The 24,857-nt window shown below is 40.1% G+C and overlaps 2 protein-coding genes across 2 annotated transcripts in view; one reads left to right on the top strand and one right to left on the bottom strand.

Moving 5' to 3' along the window:
- The first annotated feature begins 1,113 nt into the window (after positions 1-1,113).
- The window catches only part of LOC124153321 (protein peste-like), a 172,572-nt gene continuing 148,828 nt past the window's right edge, over positions 1,114-24,857 (top strand). Inside the window, exon 1 of the mRNA XM_046526414.1 lies at positions 1,114-1,153. The gene's annotated coding sequence lies outside the window, so the exon portion shown is untranslated. The remainder of the gene's footprint in view (positions 1,154-24,857) is intronic.
- On the bottom strand, positions 18,372-21,437 carry LOC124153319. Its single transcript, XM_046526413.1, has 4 exons — positions 21,044-21,437; positions 20,741-20,915; positions 20,429-20,497; positions 18,372-19,570 (listed from the first exon to the last, which is right to left on the bottom strand). The coding sequence occupies exons 1-4, from the start codon at positions 21,230-21,232 to the stop codon at positions 18,372-18,374; spliced, it is 1,632 nt and encodes a 543-aa protein (XP_046382369.1). The 5' UTR covers positions 21,233-21,437.

Here is a 24,857-nt window from a genome sequence, read left to right as displayed (position 1 = left end):
CGCTTTTCAAACTGTTCGAATTGCATGTTGACGCCTCGTTGCTACCGCTAATTTCTATTGTTTGCAATGGAGAAAAATGAATTATATTGAGTCTTAAAATACAATTACATAAAAAACTGTGCACAGAAAAGTGGAATTAAAATAATTAATTCCAGAATTCCTGTCCACGCCCAATGATACGAAGTTCTCTCCCATATTTCCAGAAACTTGAATATCCAAAATGAAAATTGTCTGCACCTCATTCATTGCCTTTCTTATGGGGCCGTAAATTACACGTTGATACAGAACAAGCCCAAGAATAGTGCCCAGTTTTTTATATTTTTCTTTATTGGATTTTTGTTGGTAGTTGGGAAGGAGATACTCCGGGAAAGAGAATTGCGGAAGTCTTTTTAATCTTTTTTTATTTCCACATGCCCCGGAAACAGATCGCAAATGCCATATACCGATCGAGGGAGGTATTATTTATCTGTAGGCCACGAAGTTTTCCCGCCGTCGCGAATTTTATCGAAAAAGAATTTTTCAAGAAAGACTTTTATTATTTGATCATGGAAATAGAGTCACGGAGATGAGTGTTCACTGGATTCCAATTTTGATTCCTGGCGTAAAAAATGTGAAAGCGTCGCTGCGATTGCCAATAATTCTATGAGGATGGGGTTGTCGAGTGACAGCCATTTGTTCGATGGTAAGAGTGCATACGGTGGAAGCATCGGGTGGGCAAAGTCCTGTACTTGTAGTGCCCTCCACATGGCAATCAATCCCCTCTCTCCCCCCGCGGGCATCTGATCCTGGGCCCACGGTGTGGGAGGCCAATACACTAGCCATCACACCAACTCAATCGATATGAGCGCATGAAAACTGAAAGAGAGTACCATGGTAATCGAATGGAAAACTACTTTGCAAATCAAACGATCGTGGAGGAGCGAAGGACCGCCTGAAACACTAAAAATCACTTTCTTCTTCTGCTGAGCACGCGCGTGTTATCATTTGCGTAATCATGCGTGGTGGTGTGCTTGGTGGCTGATGCAACGTGGGGCCAGGGTCTCGTCTTCTTGCCCGGGGAAGCCATTGAGGTGGTTGTCGTATGGGTTCGCCGCCTCATATAAGAGCACGGCGACTCGGCTGTCGACGCCATCAGCCGCAGAGACAGCCACAGGTAGGTGTGACACATCTTTCAGTCGCTTGTCGCTCATTCCGCTTGCTGTCCGCACTTGCCCAAGGTGTGTGTCCAGGGGGGGGGGCGGGGCGTCCCAATGAAGGTTCTTTGCTCTCCGCTTCTTGCTTTTCAATCGCATTCCACCCAGGTGGGTGCGGTGCGATGCGGTGCATTGTTTTGTTGTTGTGTATTCGCAGTCGTCATGAAAAGTTGAGAATTGGTTAGGTCGCATCATCATGGATGGATTTCAGATATCAGCTCTAATTACAGCTTACACCCCCGGAAAACTTCTGACCCCACTGCACGTAGCGACTTTTCTTAACTCATTTAAATGCAATCCGGTGGTTGACGACACATAAAGAGGCCCGCTTAAGACTGATCCTCTTTTGTAATCAAGTTGGTAGATTCCTGGACGTTATTTAAATAATAATATTATTTTACCAGGAGTTTTCGTCCTAGACCCTCTTGTAATATTTGTGGTTCAGATTCTCCGAAGCGGAAATATGTCGCGATTGAGAACCGCTTTCGCTGCTCTCCGATTGGTATTCCTCGCAGCAGCTTTTCCCTCTCGACCAACATCTTTTCCCCTTCATCCACGCCGCCAATCATATCCGTTTGTTCCCCATCAACCGCGTCCGCTCCGCATCGCAAAGCTACTGTGACTGCGTTTCCACTTAAGTGCTCTTCAAGCCTATTGAAGGCGTAGCATCATTTAATGATCTTGATAACCTTGAGCTAGTTAAGGTTCTGCAGGTTCTATTACTTCTTTTAGTTGTCCTGAACATAAAGACACATTATTAATTCACCCATTTCCGATACTCATCCTTTTATGAGTGATAACTTGAATGTTTTTCCGAACAAAATTCACCAACTTCAGTGGCATAGAAATCAAGGCGAGACAAAAGAGAAATGTATCAAGGCGATTATGCAAAAGAAAAACTTCAGTATCACTTGGAATCTTTCTTTATCCCTTACATACCATTAGGGCTTCTACCACAACTACCTCATGTTTTTGTATCTGTAATTTAGGCGCCAACTCAACACAAATATCATAACGGCCGTATTCATAGTTTCATTAGTAAGCTGCTAACACCTAAGTAGTGTTCTAAGTACTCGCATATGCCTCGTTCAGATTACGACTGTCCGAGCGGTCGTCCTAACGATAGTTGGCCGAACTAGCTGTGTTAGCATGTCCTGAAAATAGTTACCCTAGTTCCGAACGTTGCCACTTTACGATGGTTAGGCGCTGGGAGACCGGAAGAGGGAGCGACAAGAGAAAGACGAAAAGTTCGTGAAGCTCTCTTCGCTCTATTTTTTTCATGGATCTGTCCAAGCAAGGAAGAATATGGGCGGAGGAAAAATTATTCGGTAAATACACGTTGAACACAGTGATATCTAGGCCCTGCATACCTCAGCAGCTTTGCTAACCGTCAATTTCCCGTTCACTTTAGATGTCAGCAACAGAGGGCAGCACGGGTTTTAACCATCGTTGTGTGTGAATTCGCGATAGTTCCAACGATTGCGATTGTCTTTGTAATGGTATTGTGAAATAACGAAAACCGATTCTCAATCGTAAGTGATGAGAGGGAAATGAGATGTGAATAATCCTTTCGAACTTCAACGAGTGAAAATTCTTTTAGTGTATGCAGAGTGATTGGAAAACTGATTATCATGCATTATTAGTGTTACCTCATGGTGTTTTAAATTAATTGTGAGCCAAGTTTTTCATCGAATCAGTTGATTGGGAATATACTGATTATTAATATCACAGCTCGTGAAATGTACTGTGAAATGTTGGGTGCGTTGTAGTGCTATTTGTGATTTCATCAGCAATAAACAAATACAACAAGTTAGGATAGTGATAATATGTTTTTTCATATTAAACACCTCTAGTAAAATATATGGCATGTTTCCGCACTTCTACGCTGTCAATATTTAAATATTTTAAATGTGGCAAGGTAGATTGTGCTGTAACTTTTGAAGAGTCGCAAACAAATGTTACTAATTTCTCGCTCTCAGTTATTTGTAACATAATAAATGCCTATCATTCACACATTAACCTTAACGCTATTTTCTTTATGGTTCTACTCTGCATAGTAAAAATTTTATATTTTTTCGTTTCTACTCCGAAAGTGTGGTGTATATTATCACTGCTTTTCGAGTATAATTGTGCATCGAACTGACGTTGCTAATTATGTTTTGTTCATACTCAGCTCGCGTACACCAATGAAAATAAATGCCCGAAGTGCAAAAAATATGCACACCAATGAATAAACGGCCGTTTGTACTAGAATGACTGCGTTATTTTTTGTATACAGTAATTAATAAATATGTCTGCAAATGATTTACATCGATTTATTCATTTTCAATTAAAATTTTCGATGCATTTTGCTGAATCAATTTATTTTGTTTGATAGTTTTACGGATTTTTCGCGCCATGTAAGAGCGGGATGCGAAGTTTCCAAGCGCGACCTCACGGGTTGAGGACAAATCGCTACCGAGTATCGGCTGCCGAGCTGGCTAGCAGCATACTAAGTTAGCATCTCTTGTTAGCTTACTTTAAAGAATCCATAAATACCATATCTTAGGAGGCGACTTAAAGGTCTATAGCAGCAGACTAAGTTAGCCGCCCCAATAGCGTGTTGTAGCGGAAATCTATGAATACTGCCGTAAAAAATCAAAAAGCGTATGAAACAACAATAAATGACTTTCAGGAAATGGACCACACAAAAAAATGGAAGCGCATACAAAAATATGCATTAAAGTGATGTTGGTCATTTCAAGTATACTATGCATCAAGGGATTGATTGCTATGAATATTGATTTTTAGGATTAATTTAGCTGCAAACAATTGGATACTTGTGTGACCTTTTTAACTCCCGCCCATCCGCGGCGAGCGCTTGTTGCGACGAAAAATATCGCACTGGAAATGTTTGGTAAAAAGCGGTACTTTGTACCTTGTCCCATTCAGGAAGAAATTTCGTCAGCGCCACCAGCTCGTATTCCAATGCTGTCAGTTGCCTTTATTTGGAGGAGTGACACTGCCATGTCGTGAAAATAGTTGTAAGGCACTTTAGGAGACTTAGAAACTGTCGCTGGATCGCGTGCCGACTCACCCAGGAGTGAGGTTTTCTCTCGCACTTATCTAAACCAAGCAAAATGTACTCATGATGCAAACGCTAGGCACAACACTGAAATCTCAGCTTCGGTATTTTTTTGTGAAATAAATATTGTTATCAAATGAAAGTGCGGGCCCAGAGTAAGTAAGTATAGATAGGGCAGCGAGCGCTACAACTTTTATCCCTCCAAGGTCCTCCAGATTACACTCTTAACACTAATACTCCGTCAGCAAGTCGAGTAATCGCATGCACTTCTACAATGGGGAACATGCTCGATATTTTTAAGTACTATAATAAGAAGGTTCCTACCCCATATGTAATCCCCGAAAATTTCGCGAATTGATAATGTTTATTAGCTGAGATATGAGTCTTTGAAAATTACTCTTCATCGGCTGCCTGAAAAACATAACGTCATCGGAGCTACCACACGTGACGTCACGGCACGGTATCCACTAATGATAGAGCGAGGAGTTGGATAGAAAATCTGTCGATGAAAATTGGGCTCAAACGCAAATTTGGCGAGAGTAATTGCTATTTTAACGTCGGACTGCAGATTTTGAATACGTTGGTTGTAGTGTTGCCGCGAGACGAGACGAGACTTGCGCCAGTCTCGTCTGAGTCTCGTTTTCCGCACTCAGGTGTCGTCTCGAGTCTCGTCTCGTGTGCCCCAGTCTCGTCTCGAGTCTCGGACGAGACTCTCTTCTCATTACCCCCAAAATAAATTTAGCACCATAGAAAGCCGTTCCCTTTGCTTACTTAATCGCTGAATCGGTACCTCGAAATAGGAAAGCCATTAACTAGTCACATTATCGGCGCGTTCAACGCCGTACCGGTAAACCATGTTTGCCACAACCAGCCAGTTTACAATACAATGGGTTTTTTGCGCATATGTTTGTGCTGTTTGGGGGTAGTGAAGGTTTGCGTTAGCAGAAGCTTACATACTAAACAGTTGATAAGATTAAAATTTTTTTTATAGAAGTAGATCTTGTTAAGTATACATTTTTTGGAGGTTATTTTGGTAATTTTTAATTACTTATTTTTCATTTTTAATCGTTTTGTAATTATCATCATCATCATCATCATCATCATCATCATCATCACTGGTCAACAATCCTAGGATTGGTTTGACGCAGCTCTCCACTCAGTTCTCCAATCAGCTAATCTTTTCACTCCTACGTATTTCTTCTCTTTCACATCTCTCTTTACTTGTTCCATATATTTTGTTCGGGGTCTTCCTTTTCCATTCTTGCTTGTCCTTCGACGATTGTCTTCATCAGGCCATCATGTCTCAAGATGTGGCCTATAAGGTTGTTCCGTCTTCTTATTAAGGTTTTCATGAGGCTTCTCTTCTCTCCTACCCTTCTTAGGACTTCCTCGTTACTAACTCGGTCGATCCATTTGATTTTCATCATTATTCTGTAGCACCACATTTCAAAGGCCTCTATCCTTGCTTTCTCCGCTGCGGTCATTGTCCATGCCTCACTTCCGTATAGGAGCATACTCCAGGTGTAGGTTCTTATAAATTGTTTCTTTACATCCATATTTAAGTTTCCCGCTGTAAGCAGGTCTCTCTTTTGGTGGAATGCTCTCTTCGCCTGGGCTATTCTGCTGATAATTTTTTTCTTGCTTCTCCCGTCACTGGTTATCTTGCTTCCCAAATAACAGAATTGTAATTATCATATATATATTTTTTTGAATCTTTTCAATTGCTTTAATTTTCTCTTTTTTTATCATTTTATCTTTTTGTGTTCTTCAATTATTATATTTTTTTCTCCAGAAACATATTGATTGTTACAAATTTATTTGATAATAATACTAAACATAGCTAAATCTAGACGAAGGAAAGACATAGGATAGACTCATAGAAGAGTAAGTTGCAAAGGCAGTGTATATGTGGTGGGCACTTTTGGATCGTAGTTCCAAATGCCTGTAAGCAGTGTATTATTAGTCTCCCCGAGCCTGGATTTAAAATTTTTAACTAAATGATTAATGAAATCGTTAATCGATGGTATTCGTAAAGCACAGCGAACGTCTTTCATAGTGGTTAATTTTGAAAGGTTCAGTAGGAGGACGAAGCGATTTATTTTTAAAAAATTCCAGTTTGCTTGGGATGGTTTTACTTCGTGCGAAAATTTCACAACCATAATGAAGGGAAGGACGGGCAATTGAGACATATAATCTGGCCCTTGAATTATGTGGTAACGGCGACGAAGCGGAACATAGGGAATATATTGCCTGTCTTGCAATAGTGGCTTTTTGTAAGCAATATTGCAAGTGTGGGAGGAAAGTTAATTTTCTGTCTAAATTCACTCCGAGAAATTTATGCGAGGTTGGGCCGTCGTCGTCGTCGTCAGCCGACACCTTCGACCTGAAGACGCTGGCAGGATAGCCAGCGAAACTGTTGTCTACAAACAAGCTGACGCGGAAGGAAACCCGGAAGAAATGCAGAGATCAAACCATCGCCGCGGAAACCTTCGTTCTAATATTATTCGCCTCTACGGGGCGGAGATTCACAGGGAGATGAGGAAGTTTGAGAAGCTTCGGATTGATTTTATTGATACTCAATGAATAAACTCGTGGCATAAAACAAAACATTTCTAAAAATGGAATGTAGATTCAAATTTACTACAGAGAAATTCACAGAAGGCTTAAGAAAATAAACATAAAAATAATGTTAACCCCTCAAACGCAGCGGGCAATTAATTAAATCCCGTCCCAGCGGCCGGTTGAGATTTAGATGACTTCGCCTTTTTGGCATGCTATCATTCAAAAGTTTATAAATTCATGAAATATGATCATTATCGTTGAAAATTTAAAAATTCATAACTTCGCCCATTTCTTTGACTTTGTTCTGTTATTACCGATCAGTTCATGCAGGTACTTACGCTCTGTCGTTTCAAACGTCAATTTTCAAATGAAATTACCTCAGTAATTCTGCTTAGTATGACATGATTGGAAGCAATTAATGCATAAGCCCACTGCGCATTGTTCACACCAGTACATGCTGTCCCTTCTTTTCTCATGATTGGCAAAATTTGCGCACCTCCTTTGGGGGGTTTCTTCCCAGCAGCAGGAATTCTCCTTAGGAAATATCTTTCGGTGAGTCTTGGTGCTAAATTGTCAAAGAAGTGACGGCCATGTCTAAACTGTAGGTATGGTGTTGCATATTTAAAATAATATTACCTCAACCAGCTGCACGCAAAGTGATAATAGGGCCAATTTTTTATTCGTGTTCTCCCTGTGAACAACATAAGTATAAATTAAATTTAATCGAAAATAGAAAGGGTTATTTTAAATTTCGGTTTTATGTTAGCTGACTTTTATTTCAACTATGGTCGGGGGTTTGGTATTACTTTAACCCATTAATACCCAGCGTTGCGTAAACGCAACATTATTGAATCCTAATTCTCAGAACAAGTTTATGCTTCAGAATAATTTTTTCTTCGGTTTACTGACTTCTTTTAAGTATCTCTAGTTTTAATTTTGTCATTTTCACCTACATTTTCATTCATATAATTGTATTTTTATGGCTGATGGCGTTTGGCATAAAAATCGATGCGCACATACGAGACACCCTAGGAAAAATTAAATACCCCAGCATGTCCGTTAAAAGGCAGAATGGGGAATATACTGCGAAAGAATTCTGATAACTCTCGGCGAAGATGCCGATGTACAAATCAAGATAAAAAAGATGTAACTTAAGTTTTAGAAATTACTTTTTTTTGTATTTATTTACCGGAGTTTTTCCAGCGTTGCGTATACACAGCATTATGAAAATCATATAATATGATGAATGTAATAATTTTCCGAAAATTCATCTTAATTAGACGAAAATAAATGGGAAAATGCGAAACAAGCGAAGGTAAAAGCCCGAAATACGTACAGTCTCGGGAATAATGGGTTAATTTTAATCTTAGCTAATACGCCATGTTTTATTTATTTCGGTGATAGAATAAAACTTTTACATGTATATTCCATCTTTGATTTTTCCCTCACCTGGTGTATGGTATTGCCCCTTCGCTCGGGGAAAATGTATGAAATAATAATGCTTAAGTAATAAATAAATAATAATGATCGTAAATAGAGCCACCGTCGCCTCTATTTACTCGCCAAATTTAGGATGTATCACTCATTCCACCTACTGAACAACCCTAGAGAGGTACCTATTAGTCCACCCATTGCACGGTTAAATAAAAAGGAATTAACCTGCTGGTGGCTATTCACGACAATATTAGCAACGGCTTTTGGGCCCTCCTCCGGGTTGTGTTGCCAGCGCCCAAAAGCCGTTCAGACTCATATGGAGAAACGCAGCGGACATTTTAGATCCAGCAACTTATGAGAATAAACACTGATTACGATTAAATTACGGACGAAAAACGAGGAATATACGAGATGTATGAGGTTTTATGCGAGATAATTCAAATAATTAAAAGACGATCATTTGGCTCTCAAATCTGTCCGATTAAAGAAAACTATCTAAGTTCCTCTTGGCAAGCTACGAATTAAATACATAAGGTAGATTTTAAATAGTAGTGGATCTAGAGGGCAAGAAGTAAATAAATATTTAAAAACGTTCATAATATAATTTTATTTATCGCCAAATTATTTAACTGCTTGCTTCGGATCGTGGTTGTGACGAACCAGTCACTGTTTTTCAGGAAATCAGCCGCCATAGGGGAGTCGACCAAAAGTAAACCCTCGCATTGTGCCTTCTAAAATCCCTCTTAAGTCAAGAACTACTACAAAGCTCGGCGATGATTAGATCTCTTTCAATCAAGGCTCGGATGCCTTGGCGAAGTGAATGGTGCACCGTACGATGACGTCAGAAGGCGTTTCAGGTCACCTGACTTCAAGCGATATTGCAGAAATTTTAATTTGCATTTAATCACGTTTGTGGAGTACTATGAGAGTTTTGGCTTATGTTTTCGTGAGTAAATTGCCAATTCAATGAGACTTAATTGCGTGATGGGTAAATTTCAAATGGTATGTTCCCCAATTTGGAAGGCGTTAATATCAGGCTGAGCGCCCCTTCAGAGTCGAATTGGCAAATGCCATGGCATTTTAAAGGTTTATTAAACGCATGAAGGTCGTCAGATATTCCAGGAGAGTTGAGATGTTTCTCGGAGCCTATATAAGGACCGAACGCAAACATTCGAAGCGAGGCAATTATGGGAACGTGAGAAATTAAGTGAAAACCGTGTAAGCCATTCATGGAGTCAGTAGACATGTTTGTTGCTGACGATTTCTCTGATTTTCAATTGGAAAAGTGAAAATAATCAAACTGCACACGTCTTATGGTTGAACGCAGTCCGCCGATGATGTTCCGACGAGTGTCGTGGTGTGCTGCGACGACCCGCAGTCCGTCCGTGTTATTATGAGGAAATGACGACTCGCTCGATGCCATGTTCTAAGTAAGTTAGTTGTGGTCGCTAAGCGGTGAACAAGCATTTGCGATATTTCTGCTGGCATTATTTTGTGTTGGGTTGGAAGCATTGCTCATTTCCGGTGACATTGGTTGCGGTGCGGGGAAGGGATGAAAGCGGATCGCCTTGGCGAACTGCAATTACCTGGAAAGGGACTCCGGAAAGAAAGAAGAAGCTTCCAGAAAGATAGAGTCAGGTGATTGCTTTTCGTAACGCTGGCAAGCCTTGCACATAGTGAGTTGATCGGAAAATTCATTGTTCTTAGATGTTTATTTTGAATGTTACCTAGGAATTTCAATGCCGGCTGCGTGATTGTTTATGTGTGAAAATGATTCTTCTTCAAAGAATGGGCGATTCCTTGCCAAACATATGCAAGCCGTGAATACGAATAACTAAGATTCATTTTCGGTAATTGAAGGCGATATCCTACTTGAGAATTGGTAACCATACTGTAGTGATACTTAATTACGGTTAGTTTGGTAATCATAATCTCCAATTACAACTTACTGAGACTAATCTTTTTAAATTACCCTGACGTTTCCTAAGAGGCCATATTGTTTCATACAACGCAATGACACAGAGTACATTTACTTACTTTGTGGCAATAGGGTGGTTTCCTATTATTTTTTTATTGCCTAAATCGAAAGATTATTACTCCTGGAATACGTATTTCATGCATTTACATTTTTGAATGACGATATCTATTTGTTGCGATTAAATGAAAAGTGAAAAATTTCAAGCGCGCGAAAACGCGGTGGCTAAGTACGAATGCCGGGAAAAGTACCGTGTAACGTCGCGACGTTCTGGTTCCCGCTGCCGCAAGTGAGGTGACCTTGGGGCGAGGCTTTGAGCGCTGATACAACGCAGGATGCTAGCAGGTAGCAGAGTACCCTGCTAGCTGGTAGCGCTTGGCTTAAATAAGGATTATTATTACCTTATCAAACGAGGAAAACTTTCCGACCTTAGCCAGTTTCAATAGGTGATTATTAAGACATGTTTCCCTGAGCTCTGTGCCTCATGCATTGGTAACCTCAGACGATGTAAAATTCCTATCTACTCGTATAGAAACTAGGTCCCTGTGACGTCACGTAGAGTGGCATCGCATGGGCGCCAATCTGGCCTTTTTCAAATGAGGATAAAAATCGACCATTGCCATTCGTTTAAACCGGTATTTCTAAAACCAAATAATTTTTATATTATGAATACACTAATGGTGGATAACGAATCGGAATAAATGCCTTTCGTTTTCTTTGATGAAGGAAACTACCCTATTGCGTTTCAGTTATTTCAACTTTGGGGCACATTCAACTTATTTTCAAGATGGCCGCCAGGCGAAATTGCCATTATGAAATAATGACGATGCATCCTCATGGTGCCCTCACTCCATACCTTTACTCAGTGGTACAATATTAAGTATGAATGTTATTATAATTATATGATAAATATGGATGGATATTAAGTATGGCTAATGACATTGAAGTGTGTTTTTCCCATTACGCGACTGCTTGGGAGAAGGCATTGCTCACAAGGAACATTCACGAAGTGTCCTCCGCCGATTTCGTTCAAATTTGGTGGGATGGTAGTGTTCCATAATTAATGGGAATTTGCAAAATTTCCCGTGCCCTTAAGCCCTGTGAGCCGAGATATCTGCATCCAAAGTTGCGCGCCGGCCACCCTTTTTGAGGCGAGGGGCCCCTCACTACGGGCCGGCAGCGAGGCGTCTCTGCCGGCAAGCGCTCGGGGGAAGGCCTGGGAGCGGTCCGGGCGTCAGCGGTCTACTTACTATCTTCCCACAGACGAAAGAAGCGGTGGGTGATCCGAGGACTAAACGATGGGCAATGTTTTCGAGGAATTTTTGAATAGCTTAAATTTGTACACATACCCTTGCCGGCTCCTGCTTCTAGTAAAGATTTTCAGAAAGGTTTGAGAGGAGTCATAAAACCCATTCCTTCCACCCTCAACTATTGTTGACTGAATGGGAAAACCAAAAGGTCTTCTCCATCTGGCGAATGACGTCGCCGTCTTCGGTACCTCTGTTTAAATCAGCAAAAATGCTTTTTCTACACCATTTGCGAAGTGAACTCCGAACGAGAACGAACAAGCGAGAGATTTTGTAGACGCGTGACCTGCAAAGCCGTTCCTTTTATTTTCATTGAAATGGTGATTAATCCTAGGAATGTAGTAAAAATATTGGACAGCAAGTTTACTGCATGGATTTACACAGAAGAACCAACTGATTACGAAATCGAGTTGGCGGAAATTTTAGCTGGTAAGTTTCATTAATTTTTCCTTGTTTTTCTTACTACGGTGAAGTTAATCGCATCCCATCCATTCTTTATTTTCCCCTGTTGTAATACAATTTTCCCATTTTCAGATTCCTTGAAGTCCTGTGTGGAAAGCGAAGGATCATCCTGTGTGGTAGAGGAGGATCTAATTTTTGACTTCGAAGGGAGGACGGAAGAGGAGGAAGTAGTAAGCGAAGATGAATGCGACAGTCCAGATGGAAATGGAGACGATGTTTCTCCTTCTTCTTCGACATCGTACGAGCCATCTCCATTGAAAAGGAAGAAAGAGGGTGATGTTAGTATGTCACAGAAGAAGATGGCAGTGGAATATTGGCGGTCCGGAAAAACTGGGCCACTAAAGATAGATACTGTGAGGCACCGTTTTAGGTTCGTGACCTCAAGAAAACAGCTTGTCCGGTTTGAGGAGCAAATTAATCAGGCTGGCTCTCGGAGGGAGAAATTAAACGCAATTTCTTCATGCTTAATAGAAAGATTTAGAAGAGCAAAAGAAGATTTCCTGATAGTGCACGACAGTGACTTACGAAGGTGGGCGTATGAGGATAATGGCAAAATGACTAATCCCTTAGAAAATTTTTCTGCTTCATCAGGATGGTTGTGGAAGTTTAAAAAATCATATAATATAGTGTCTAGGAAAGTTACCAAAGTTGTTTCTCGGAAACAGAACTTTGACTGGCAAAAGACATCCGAAAAGGCACATGCTTTTGTAAACGATATCCGGCTATTATTGGCCCAGAAGCCAAATTATTTTCTATTAAATACTGACCAGAGTGGGTTTAAAAAAGAATTACACTCGGGACGAACCTTGCATTTCCGAGGAGTGAAAACGGTGGAGTCAACGGTGCAGTCCCTAGGAGCGACGACCCATTCCTATACCATACAGCCGACGATCTCGATGGATGGTGAACTTCTGTCTCCTTTATTTATTTGCCTGCAGGAGAAAGGTGGAATTTTTCCAAAAAATGTTTCTGTGTTTGAAGCTCCAAATCTTCACGTCGTAGCTTCTAATTCCGGTTTGTTGACGAAAACCATTTTGCTCGAAGAGTATTTTGGTAAAGTGCTGTTTCCAACTTTAAAAAAGGATACAATTCTCTTGGTGGACTCGTGGAGTGCCTTTAATGACAGGGAAGGAATTCTTTCCATGAAGACAGGATCATTTCACTTTGAAATGCAGCAAATACCGCCCAAAACTACAGGCATCATACAGCCGTTGGATGTGTATTTTTTCCGTATGTGGAAGAATTTCGTGAGAAAATTCTCCGACCGTGTGTTGCTGGACCAAATAGACTTAAATTTATTTCAAAGAAATAATATTTTGAAACTTCAATCTCTGACTCACTCACAATTCTCTGCTCCTTTGTTTAAAAATTTCATTCGCTATTCCTGGTTTCGAGCGGGATACACGAATGAAAGACCAGAAGTGCATATTACACCTGTTGACTATTGTTTCGATAGTAATATTATGAAGGATAGATGTGAAATTATAGTTGAAGAACAAGGGTGCAACTTGTTGACATTCATCAGATGCGCTATCTGTGCAAACAAGTGCTGTTTTCACAATTTTTTCAATGAAAATCACAATTGTGAAAAATAAAATACTATAGATCGCCATTTTTGTTATTATTTTATCTATTGAATAGATGATTGATTCATAATTATTTTTAGTATCAATGTTTTCACCATTTTTCGCTAAAAAATTAGAAAAATTTGTGCCCTATTTCACTTCTGAATGGGATTTCATTGTTTCAATTATTTTTATTGCGGACAGTTTTTGGGTGAATTTTTGCCTTGCATTGTATGCATTTTAAATTAAAACGGAAAACTTAAGGATTTTTGATGGCTGGGTATCATTTGGAGTTGCGCAAGGAAGAGACTTCCACGAGGTTCATAGTTCAGGACTCGATAAACAGTTATAAACTCGATAATCGGAATACATTATTTGAAAGTGATCGGAAGTGTTTGAATCAAATCACTCATGAGAAATTCGGGTATCTTAACTTTATTTGGTTAATGGCACCTTTAAAATAACGGAATGTTGGTAAATTCTTCCAGAAAGAGAAAAAAAGAGTGGCTTGTGCTAAAGGTAGGGTTTTGTCTATTCCTTCACGGGGTGAGGGTAAACGATTGGGTTTTTCCTCAAGCTAAAAGGAATATTTTCTATAGGCCTGGGGATACTCGAAGGTCAAGGCACCATTTGTGGGAGTTCTTGAGGGTGGGGAAAACTGTGAACGTGAGGGAAACATTAGAAAGGAAGCGGGCGCCTTCTCATTGTGCGTTTTTATGTTTCCCGTCCCTATTATAACTGCAAAAAAAGACCGAAGGGAGAGCCCCCGCGGCGTTGGGTCAGTGGCTACTGGTGGCACCCAAGCTAATGAGTGTCGATGGTCTTCGACTGTTCGGCATTGTCACAGTCACGAAAACGTATTTCAATCCACCTAGAAGGTAAAATCTGGCGCATGAGTATGTAGTTCCTCGCCATTGTGCGTAAATAAGTTCAATGGACTCAAAAGAGAATGAGAAAAAAGTTGAGACATTTCTTAATGCACCGGCATTCACTGCAGGGTTAGAGGAAATTATTACGTCGTAGACGACCGGTGTCCGTTCACAACAAAAGGAGACCATACCCTCTCAAAGACTTCAATTTACCCTGATTTTCCAGTCTTCAAGAGGTGAAGGTACTCCTTGCCTGATATTAAAGAAATGAAGGAATATAGGATGCGGTATCTAATTATTTGTTACTCCGAAAATTCTTGGAGGCGCCTTCCCCCAAAATTCATGTGGAATGTTTCTTATTTACTACAAAACTAAATGATTAAGTATGTCATTTACTTAATACGCAAATCTGCATGGAGCTAAATGCTATAACGTTAAATTCGCTATGAGTAACATTAATTTTGCCCTTTACGACATTAAGAGTGGATATGCAACTTAATTTGCTGGCAGGGTTAAATAGACCTCTGGACAAATTTTTAATTTGCCTTCAAATATGTTCTAAAAAATCAACAAGGATAAATATATACGTAAAACGTTTATCATTTGTAATAATTTGCTATGGAATGTTTTTAAATCGCAAGAAAAGGAAGCTTTCCTCATCAGCAGACACTCCCACCTCAATACGTATTTCCATTGGCTGACGGAAATGTGACGTCAGCTCATGCAACCATGCGGCGGTACCATGAAATCCATGGGGGATCGGCAGATTTGTTAGGAGATTTTCAGCACGGATAGGCGGTACGTTAGCGTTTCACTTTGAGAAGTGTACATAATATCGACGTACAGTGCTTTTCCGAAGAGTGAAAAAGTTACTAGGGATATTATTTTGCTTCTGTGGGCATCATGGATCCTGGTTTCGATAAGGGAGACGCGAGAAACTTGCCTAAAATTTCAACTGTCTCAATGTTTACTTTCATTAGTAGAAATAGTAACTACATACATTCTGAGACCCGGGGAGTGAAGATGGCTAGGTGAGTATATCGCCACGATCGGAAATTGATTTTCTAAGGGTATTAATTGATGTTAACGTTTCTAAATCCTTTTTTCATATAGAGTCGGACGAGAAGAATACGGCGATGACGCTATAGGATACGTGCAGGTGAAACGCGATAAAAATGAATGCATCGTCCGTGCTCGTATTTGCCCCGAACATAAAGTTCGATCGAAGGCGTATATTGTTGAAGCCCGGCTTTTGGAGGAGAGCGGCGAAAGCGAAGTTGTGACTCTTTCGTGCAAGGATTGCACAGCCAGTTTGGGTACGTAAGACTTTACTCTTATATATGAAGTATTGTATCTTTTTTATTTGGAATTTTAAGGTAAACAAATATTCCTGTTATTTATTCTTGTAGAACAATATGATGAAAGTTTTAAGTGGTGAAATCTCCGATTTAATAGACCTAACAATTAGTATTTCCCAAAGTGTGGAAAATATAACATGGAACTTCTTAGAAGTAGCTCACTTGCTCAAAATTTCACTTTTAAGTAACTTAATGGGATAAAAAAATTCCCCTTTTTCTGTTGCTGTTCCTTGCATTTTTTACCTACAGCAAAAATATAGGAGATAAAACTATCCGCTTATTATTATTACATTTGTTACCTATCAAAGAGCTGTACGGTTCTAAGGTACCTATTCATTTGGTTATGTAAGCATATATTCGAGTTACTCTAACATTGTTAACATCAGTCTTTCCCTAGTTCCATGAGATAATTACTTCAGTTAATGATATAAGAGTTTTCATAGTAAGTACCAATAAATCAAGAAACTGAAATGGTTAAAATCCTTGCTCTTGATGCATCAAGTCTTACAATGAAATGAAAATGATTGTATGAAACAAAATTGGTTTCAGCTGTAAAGATTTTCAGAGAGATGTATTACCTTAGAATGATGTTCATAAAACTGATTAGTATCATTTATTATATGTACTTTGATTCTTCCGGATGAGTCATTATTTTACCATTTTTCACAGGTGGGTGCAAACATTCTCATGCTCTTTTAACCTGGTTGCACAGGCGGAGTGAGGAGAAGCCTTGCACCTCAGTGACATGCTACTGGAAGAAGCCCAAACTTGCTTCTGTTGGGGCATTAGTGCGGACTGCTGCTGATTTGTCATGTAGCTCCAAGAAGAAAGAATATGGGGGATATGAAGGCGATTCTACTGATTCCTTCTTTGCTGAGGTACTGGAAGCAGCCAAACATAAAAGTGTGACATCCCAGTTGATGCAACACTACTTGCCACAGACCCTCCCTAAACAGGTATCAATGCACCTGCTAATCAGGGACTTCAAAGAGATGGGTGGAGGATCTGCCGATGAGTTTTTACTATTTTGCCGGGAGAAATTATCTACTCTTTCTCTGCAGGATGTTGCAACCTTAACTGCAGACCAATCTCATTCCCCCTCGTGGTTCCATGTTAGGTATGGTCGATGGTCTGGTAGTAGTGCACATGAGTGTGCCCACTGTGCAACTGAGGAAGGCTCATTGGTTGAGAGGATATTGGGAGCCAGGCATGCTGTGACACACCAGATGGAGAGAGGACTTAACCTTGAGGAAGAGGTTCTCCATGTGGTTGCTAGGAAATTGGGATATCACATAAAAAGGAGCGGTTTCATCCTCAGTAAAGACGTGCCCGAGGGAGGATGTTCACCAGATGGTATATCAGAGGATGCCATTTTTGAAGTAAAGTGCCCTTCCAAAGTGTCAAGCAGAGATAACTATGTTGGGATCAATAAAGTTTTAAAAAGTAAAGTATATGCACAAATGCAAATGGAAATGTGGTTCACAGGAAAGAAAGAAGGGTATCTTTGTCTGGCCAGTCCATCTTTTGAAATAGACAAGGATGTTGAAATAATTAAAGTAGATTTCGACAGTAATTTTTCCATTTCGTTGATAAGTAAATGTACTCAGTTTTGGTCTAACTATATTTTTCCTATTCTATACAATTGATTAGGTTTTCAATTGTAAGTGTAATGTTAATAATGCAAATGGTTTGATGATGCAGCAGCAATAAATTAAGTTAATCAACTTTTGTTGTTAGCTCCTATTTTTTTAGCCTTATGTGGTCACAACTGAATGATTAATACCTTCCTGAAATGTTTTTGCATAAGTTTGAAAAAATGCAAATACTTGAATGGTAACGATGACTTTCTCTGTCTTAGAACCTTATCTTATCTTGAGGAACCTTATGTCTTACTAGGCAGAAACTGTTTGATACATAAATACAGAAAATAGCATCCATGCTTCATTTCACAGAATATTCAATGATTCATCTGGTTTTGGCACTGAAGCATCATCTTCAGGTATTAACTTTAAATTTTTTCCGGGAGTATTAATACTCAAAAAGGAAAGCGGGGTGTAAGGAAAGGTGGTGGTATTGCTAGGGAGCTGTAGGGCACATTCTGGGAAGGGCGGAGAGTCAATAGAAAAGGCACTCAGAGGGTTAAAACATTCTATCTCTGAAGACTAGGGAAGCATATGCTGAGATGTCGGAAAGAATGAGTCCTCTTCCAGAACGTTCTCATCACCAATAACTTTCTTTAAAAATTTTGGAAGGACTCATACACCGTGACTCTACCTCTTCTTGAGAGTATATCCATATACATGATACCTCTAGGGTGTTTGAAAAGGGCCCCCACTGAATTATTATTGATTAAATTACTCCTTAGTGTGATGTTAACATCAAACAATCTCCCGAGGAAACCCTGAGAAAATGGAACAGAGAGAGGTTGACGGAGGAGGAGTGGGAGGCATACATAAGGTCATTTAAATGATCCTTTGTCATAATATTGCAAGATAAATAACTGTGAAAATACAAAGTTTATTTTGTGATTCATAATGAATTCATGCATATTCATAAATTACAATACAGTAGCACATTAACTCTTAAATCTTAATTAATGGCGATGAGCAATTTATCAATCCACAAGCAATAATCACAGCGTCGTCACAGCTATTCTGTAGTTGATGCGCAATGGTGGAGTGGGGATCCAGGAGGAGAAACAAACGCAACCTCCCTATACACCGCTCTATATGGATTCTAAGGCTGGCAACTTTTTTCCCAAAAATGGCCATGGATCTAGGCAGAACTTCCCCACTTGCAACACTAGGTGGTCTCACTAGCTTCATTCCTTTATCTTGGAGCAATGTGTCCAAACCCTTGAAGCCCCTATCAGCCATCACATGCACATTTCTTGGTAAACCATCAAAGAAATTACTCTTAAGAGTAATTTGTAAATCGGAAAACCTCCCAAGGAAACCCTGAGACACATACATGATAGTACCATCTGGTGATGCACCAATTAAATACTTAAGGGTATTACATTTTTTATATTCTGAATAAGTCTCAGATTGATCAAAGGCATTTGATGGCTTTTCAATTTGGATTTCGAAAGTGTCTATAATGACATATGTTTCGCGGAACCGGGACCAGAATGCCACAGGCAAATTTTCAAAAACAGTTTGTGGGGGTAGCCACCTAATTAGCTGCTTCAGCGATGAGGACAAACATTTTATATGCTGGTTGAATAGTTTTGCAGCATATGACTCTGATATGCCAAATTGGTGACCCAGAGTTTTAAAAGGCAAATTACCTTTCACCTTTCTGAGGATAAGGGACACAACATCTCTCTTTTCCAGGTGCTTTCCACTAAAACTAAGCCTTTTTCCCAAAAGACTCAAAATAAACAAAAAATTACTGGGTATGCCTAAGTAGTGCATACTGTCATGCAAGTCATGATATCTAGTGGCCATCAAGGAATTGTTTTTCACATTGTACAACTCAGTATCTACATCAGGTTCAGATGACTCAGGTTCGTAGTCAGAATTGGAGGAGGCAGACTGAGACACGGAGCTCATTGAGCTGTCTGATGAGTACACATCATCCACAAATATCTTGTTTTCATTGAATTTCACTGGTGAGATGCACGCATCCACCATCTCTGATACTGTCTTTTCACACATCATGTCCACCTGGATGCCTTTACTTCTGTAATGACATTCTTTGGGCTTTGGTCCTCTACGCTTCTCAGTCCACAGCGAAGGGTCACATTCTTTTCCATTACTATCATTGACAGGAATTTCAGCTGTGAATAAAAAAAAATTATCAACATCACAGTACATAAGTTTCACAGCTAACTCCTAATTACAATTATATGAAATTACACAATGTTAAATTGACACCCAGGAATGGGGAATGGGAACTTGCAAAGCATATTAAGCCTCTCACCGGTGAAGCAGATTGGCTGTAGTGGAAAAGGAAAATTTAAGATTTAACGGATTACCACTAAGGTGGTCTAGAAGTCAATGATAATAGGTTAGTGAAAGCAACTATAGTCTGATGTTTCATTCCAGAAAGAATGATATTAAGATGCCTTCAAGAACATGTAGTTTTCGACTTTGACACGCAACATGTTGTTTTGGATACTTAAGCAATGAGAAATCAGATATAAGAGGCTCAGAAAACAATGATTTAGTATGCAAAAAATCAAGGTCATAACACTGAGGAATTTTTGAGTGAAGAGAGTTCAAATCATTAGTGAGTAGAATTCTTCAAGAGTATGCACTCATGCAGAGGCTGAATCCAAAATACGTCTCTGGACAAAATTTAAATTTAAAATGCCCTTCAAATATTAACTGAAAATCGTAAAACGTAGTAAATTTGTCATTTATGTATTTTAAATGCTCTTATTTCACGCATTTTTGAAGGAATAATAAAAATCAACTTCTCCACAAACACGCCAACATCAAAATGTAATTCTAAGTGTATTTTTGGAGCTTCAAATTCATGTAAATACTCAGACCATGCCCGTATTGTTACAAAATTCTAAAGTCCTTAACAGAATAATGATTTAGCAAGTGAAAATTTTCTAACATTTTTAGAAGAGAAATACCTACTTAAAAATCTTATCTGATTTTATACTTCAAATAAAAAAGATAGTCACCTAAATGCAAAGGTCGTTCAGGCTGATACATATCATCTGATGACTGCTTCTCTTCACCAGCAATGTTTTCTGGAAAAAAGCACACATTTATGTAAAATCCCCGAAGAAACATACATTTTCTTAATAATTTTTGCACACTAAATGATGTTCATTGGCAATCGTATCTACATGTGCAGGTACTTTTTCGTATCTTCGCTGGATACATCAACAGAAAACAACTAAGTAGGTATGCAAAATTAGCAGTGACCTCAGTGAAAATATTCACTTCTAAATAACATGGAAACTATTTTAGATATCTACCATAACCATTACCTTGTACCAACTCCTTCAAAATTTCCTTTTTCTGCCTCTTCAGAGTACTTTCTCTGCCAGTTCGAGGTAATTCAACTCCTTGACAAACAAATTTGGAGGGCACAGCATATTTTTTCAGCCGTGGTCTCGTTTGCGTAAGGCTCCATTCATAATAATTGTCGAGGTCTTCTTTGTACTTCACCATGCAATAACAAAATATGTTTTCAAATAACTTAATCCCATCACCAGTATCGCTTGGTCCATATATAAAAATAACGATCAATAAGACAATAAATAAGTAATAACTAGATTAAACTAACTTACATCAAAGTGATCCTCGCATACGCACACAGTTGCCTTTGGAGACAGGATGTGCATTCGTCGGCACTTCTTCATCCAAACAGTTCGTCGTTCACTGTCTTGGGGGACCGTGTGAAAATACTTATTAGGAGCATTTCCACTAGTATTACTGCACATAGGTACAATGCAGTACTTATAGCTGCGCTTCGCCATATCGATGAAATACGTACGACAACAAAAACGTCGTAATATCCACAATACCACTAATTCTTTACCTCCGCTACAGTAATACGCACCGACACGAACAACACTATTGCATGAGCTGACGTCATTCAAGATGGCAGTGGTGCGAATTACGTTCTTCTTGCATGTCAAGTAACAGCTATTTCAAATGCTCGAAATAAAAAAATGTAACATTATATGGCCAAAGGGTTACACCAGTTAGCTTAATATTTACACGTACTTTTCAGAAAGATCTTCACCTTGATAGGTGTCCAGAGGTCTATTCCCCGCAGGTGTACAGAGAGTACCTACGCATCTTTTGAACTAAATTTATTATTTCTTATGGAAATTTGTCAATCGACCACGGGAAAATTATCAGCATTTATCATTTATGAATTCTAAGGAAACTGGGCTACGGTGATTTTCATTCTTGAATGCCTTAAAAATCCATAATTTCAATCTTTCCTCCGCTTCTTGTCAGCGAGAGGATGGTAGACCGCTGACGCCCGGACCGCTCCCAGGCCTTCCCCCGAGCGCTTGCCGGCAGAGACGCCTCGCTGCCGGCCCGTAGTGAGGGGCCCCTCGCCTCAAAAAGGGTGGCCGGCGCGCAACTTTGGATGCAGATATCTCGGCTCACAGGGCTTAAGGGCACGGGAAATTTTGCAAATTCCCATTAATTATGGAACACTACCATCCCACCAAATTTGAACGAAATCGGCGGAGGACACTTCGTGAATGTTCCTTGTCAGTCGCGTCTGCGACTGTCACCGTCGGCTCTTGGTGCCGTGAGGGTAAAGGATGCAAGTCGCTTTATGTGCCAACCTTCCAAGTTCTCGCATGCCACTGAAAAAGATAGTAAGACATAACTGTGGCGAAGGGGAATTTCGGGTAATACGAAAGAGGATTTGATGCAGGAGAAAACCCGCCTGAAATATATTCCATTTTCTTCGAGGGATGACATTTCGGGACAATTAAATAACGATTTCCGCGGAAAAAATGAATTTTCGTCGTACAAATTTTATAACAACAGTAGTGGATTTCATGTGTTAAAGTGGATAAGAAAAATATCTTACTGCCATTTTGTATATTTGAAAAAAATATTCCCTCTGTCACAAATGCGCCGCCGCGAGGGGGCGCGTGCCCGCCGGACTGACTAACCTCGGCCGCCGCCGTCCGCGCGTGTCTTGTTACGTGTTCTCATGAATGGGAACGAACCAGTCTTCTAGTGTCATCAAATCAAACTGAATTTTGATTTAGTGACACTATATTTGTATATCATTACTTGCGGTGGCATAGCGGCATATCTTTCACATATTTTACGTTCGTTAACTCTCATCACACGGCTACTGCGTTAATTGAATGAAAATATACCTCGATGGGTCGGCCAATTTACGAGAGAAAATAAATTGAAGTCCTGGAGGTGCCTAGCATGAGCTGCACAACTCATGTGGCATTAAACATGGCTCATATCTCGAATACATTGCCCTTTAATTATGTAATCAACAACAATATTGCGGGAGATAGGAGTGATGTTCAAATTGCCCTCCGACTGATACCATAGAAAATACCGAAAATCAATTTCCAAACTGCGGCGAAGGTGGCGCCGCTAAATTTTTGAAGGAACTTTTGAAAACCACTGTACATCGCGGCTGCAGCGGAATTCAGTGTTCCGCTTGAACCATTGTTTATTTTTCAGAAATTGAGAGGGCGAGTGTTGAGAGGAGGCTCCGTCTTAATCTCTTTCAAATCTAACATGCTGTTACATTTCCAGTGAATTATACTTCATTGATGCGTAGATGAAATTCATTACCTATGCTATTGACGGATCCATTGACCGTGGAAGTACTTCTTTGGTCCGCACAATTAGAAAGTGCGAAAACCCTTGGAATTGGCGTGCGATGGAATTGAATTTAATTCCAATAAAGTTTCCGCGATGCACCTCAGTTTCTCACATGGTATGATTTCACTAATTTACCATTCTAACATCCCTAGTGTTGTGCTTCGCTGCGATGATAGACGAAGGGAATAAGAATGAACCTTGTTCCATTCAGCTTGTTGAAGCGAATGAGGATAAGTCTACTGATTGAGTTCGCAGGCGTCGTTGATGTCCAGCTCTCTCAAGCGTCCATCCCTGGACTGTTCGCGATAGCATGCCCATTCCATTCGAGTCCATATTTCTCCAACAGTTGTCGCTACCAGTCTTCGGTGAAGGGATTCCAGCTTCCACTATTGCTTACAGACATTTAGATTGGCGCAAAAATAAGACTGTTTAGAGATTTTCTGTTTGCTATTTTTTGAATCTATGAACTAGGTGATGTTTTCATCTCTTGTGTGGTTGTAAATATCATATTTTATGTCATAAAAATAGGAATATGGCGTAGATATAAAGGCAGGATTCATTGGAACTTTATACCGAAACATTAATGTAAGGCGTGGAATGGCGCAGTATTTTTGGTATTCATGATAATAATTAGAAGACACTAACATAGAATAAGGAGGCAATCGGTACCTACGGATCATTTTCAAGTTGACTCACACGTCTCGCGCGATGTTTTTCGCCAATCTCGCTATTTGTTCAGTGATGTAAGTGGGAATCACCTTGGTTGCCTATATATCTTCATTATGTTGCTAAATAAAGCCTTTCATGGAGACGTTGCTCTTCCGCAATAACGTTTGACATTCAGCCTTGACGGTGGCGAGGCGTCTTTTTCAAGGCCTTCCGCGTAAAGGCCTTCTTTCTGCTCGTCTTCGCGCTTCCTTCGGAAATTCCTTTTGACTGATTTGATAATTGGAAATGTTAGTGGTAGTTGCAATGATTGCAATGAGCAGAAGATGAATAGCTGGGACGAGCACTTGATTGCATGCTGTTCTTTCAAAAGTGCCGATACTTGTGGGGCAGTGCTGAGGGATGTGCTTAACCAAGGACGCGTCGTTTGGCTCTTGGGAAGAACCAAACATTAAGTCAGCATGGAGATCGCCTCGTTTCTTATTCTCTACCACCTACAATAAGATCGAAAATGTTCATGCAGTGTATTTTAATGGACAAGGAGAGAATAATCGGAACATCCGCAGTTCAAATTTTGGCCGTGGGCGTTCGCTGCCCTGCTGTCAAAGCCGGAGTCCTCTGAATGGCAGTTCTCTACTTCGCTACTCCCTCATAGGGGCAAGGGCTCAGGTCAAAGCAGGCGTTGTTGTGTTTATCGGTGATGGGCACTGTGCGAGTGAGTCAGTTCAAATGAGCGACTCAGCAGATTGAGCTGTGAGTCTTATATGGTGACCCACTCCCCTCACGACACGCGGTGCGTGCGTGTTGGGCGGCGGGAGTCGGACTCGTTGCGCACGCGACGCACTCTTTGCGAGGCTCATCGCACGCTTGGCGGGTCAAAGGGAGCACGTGCGGCACCTTACGCTCACTCAAAGATGTCTCTCACTGAGTCGTTTTCTGAGAAAAGAGTTGAAGATGCTCATGTAAAAGTTTTCGTCATCGGCAAAGGGTCTAGCAGGTTACGATGGTGAAAAGTGCCACCATATATTTTGAAAAATAAAAAAATATAAACTTGAAGTATGTAAGAAATTATGTGTTTCGCCAAAGTTTCAGGCCTTAACAATTCTCATT

This window comes from Ischnura elegans, chromosome 2 (assembly GCF_921293095.1).
Source record: "Ischnura elegans chromosome 2, ioIscEleg1.1, whole genome shotgun sequence".
NCBI lineage: Eukaryota > Metazoa > Arthropoda > Insecta > Odonata > Coenagrionidae > Ischnura > Ischnura elegans.
The sequence above is the reverse complement of the archived record's forward strand: the minus strand, read 5'-3'. Positions and strand labels throughout refer to the sequence as shown.

What these genes read in the sequence shown, in the direction of transcription:
- LOC124153319 (XM_046526413.1), bottom strand. Translation starts at nt 21,232, where the DNA reads ATGGCGAAGCGCAGCTATAAGTACTGCATTGTACCTATGTGCAGTAAT. An exon ending in TATGCGAGGATCACTTTGAT is followed by an intron (nt 20,916 to 21,043) that starts GTAAGTTAGTTT and finishes TGCATGGTGAAG; the next exon opens with TACAAAGAAGACCTCGACAA. An exon ending in TTTGAAGGAGTTGGTACAAG is followed by an intron (nt 20,498 to 20,740) that starts GTAATGGTTATG and finishes GCTTTTTTCCAG; the next exon opens with AAAACATTGCTGGTGAAGAG.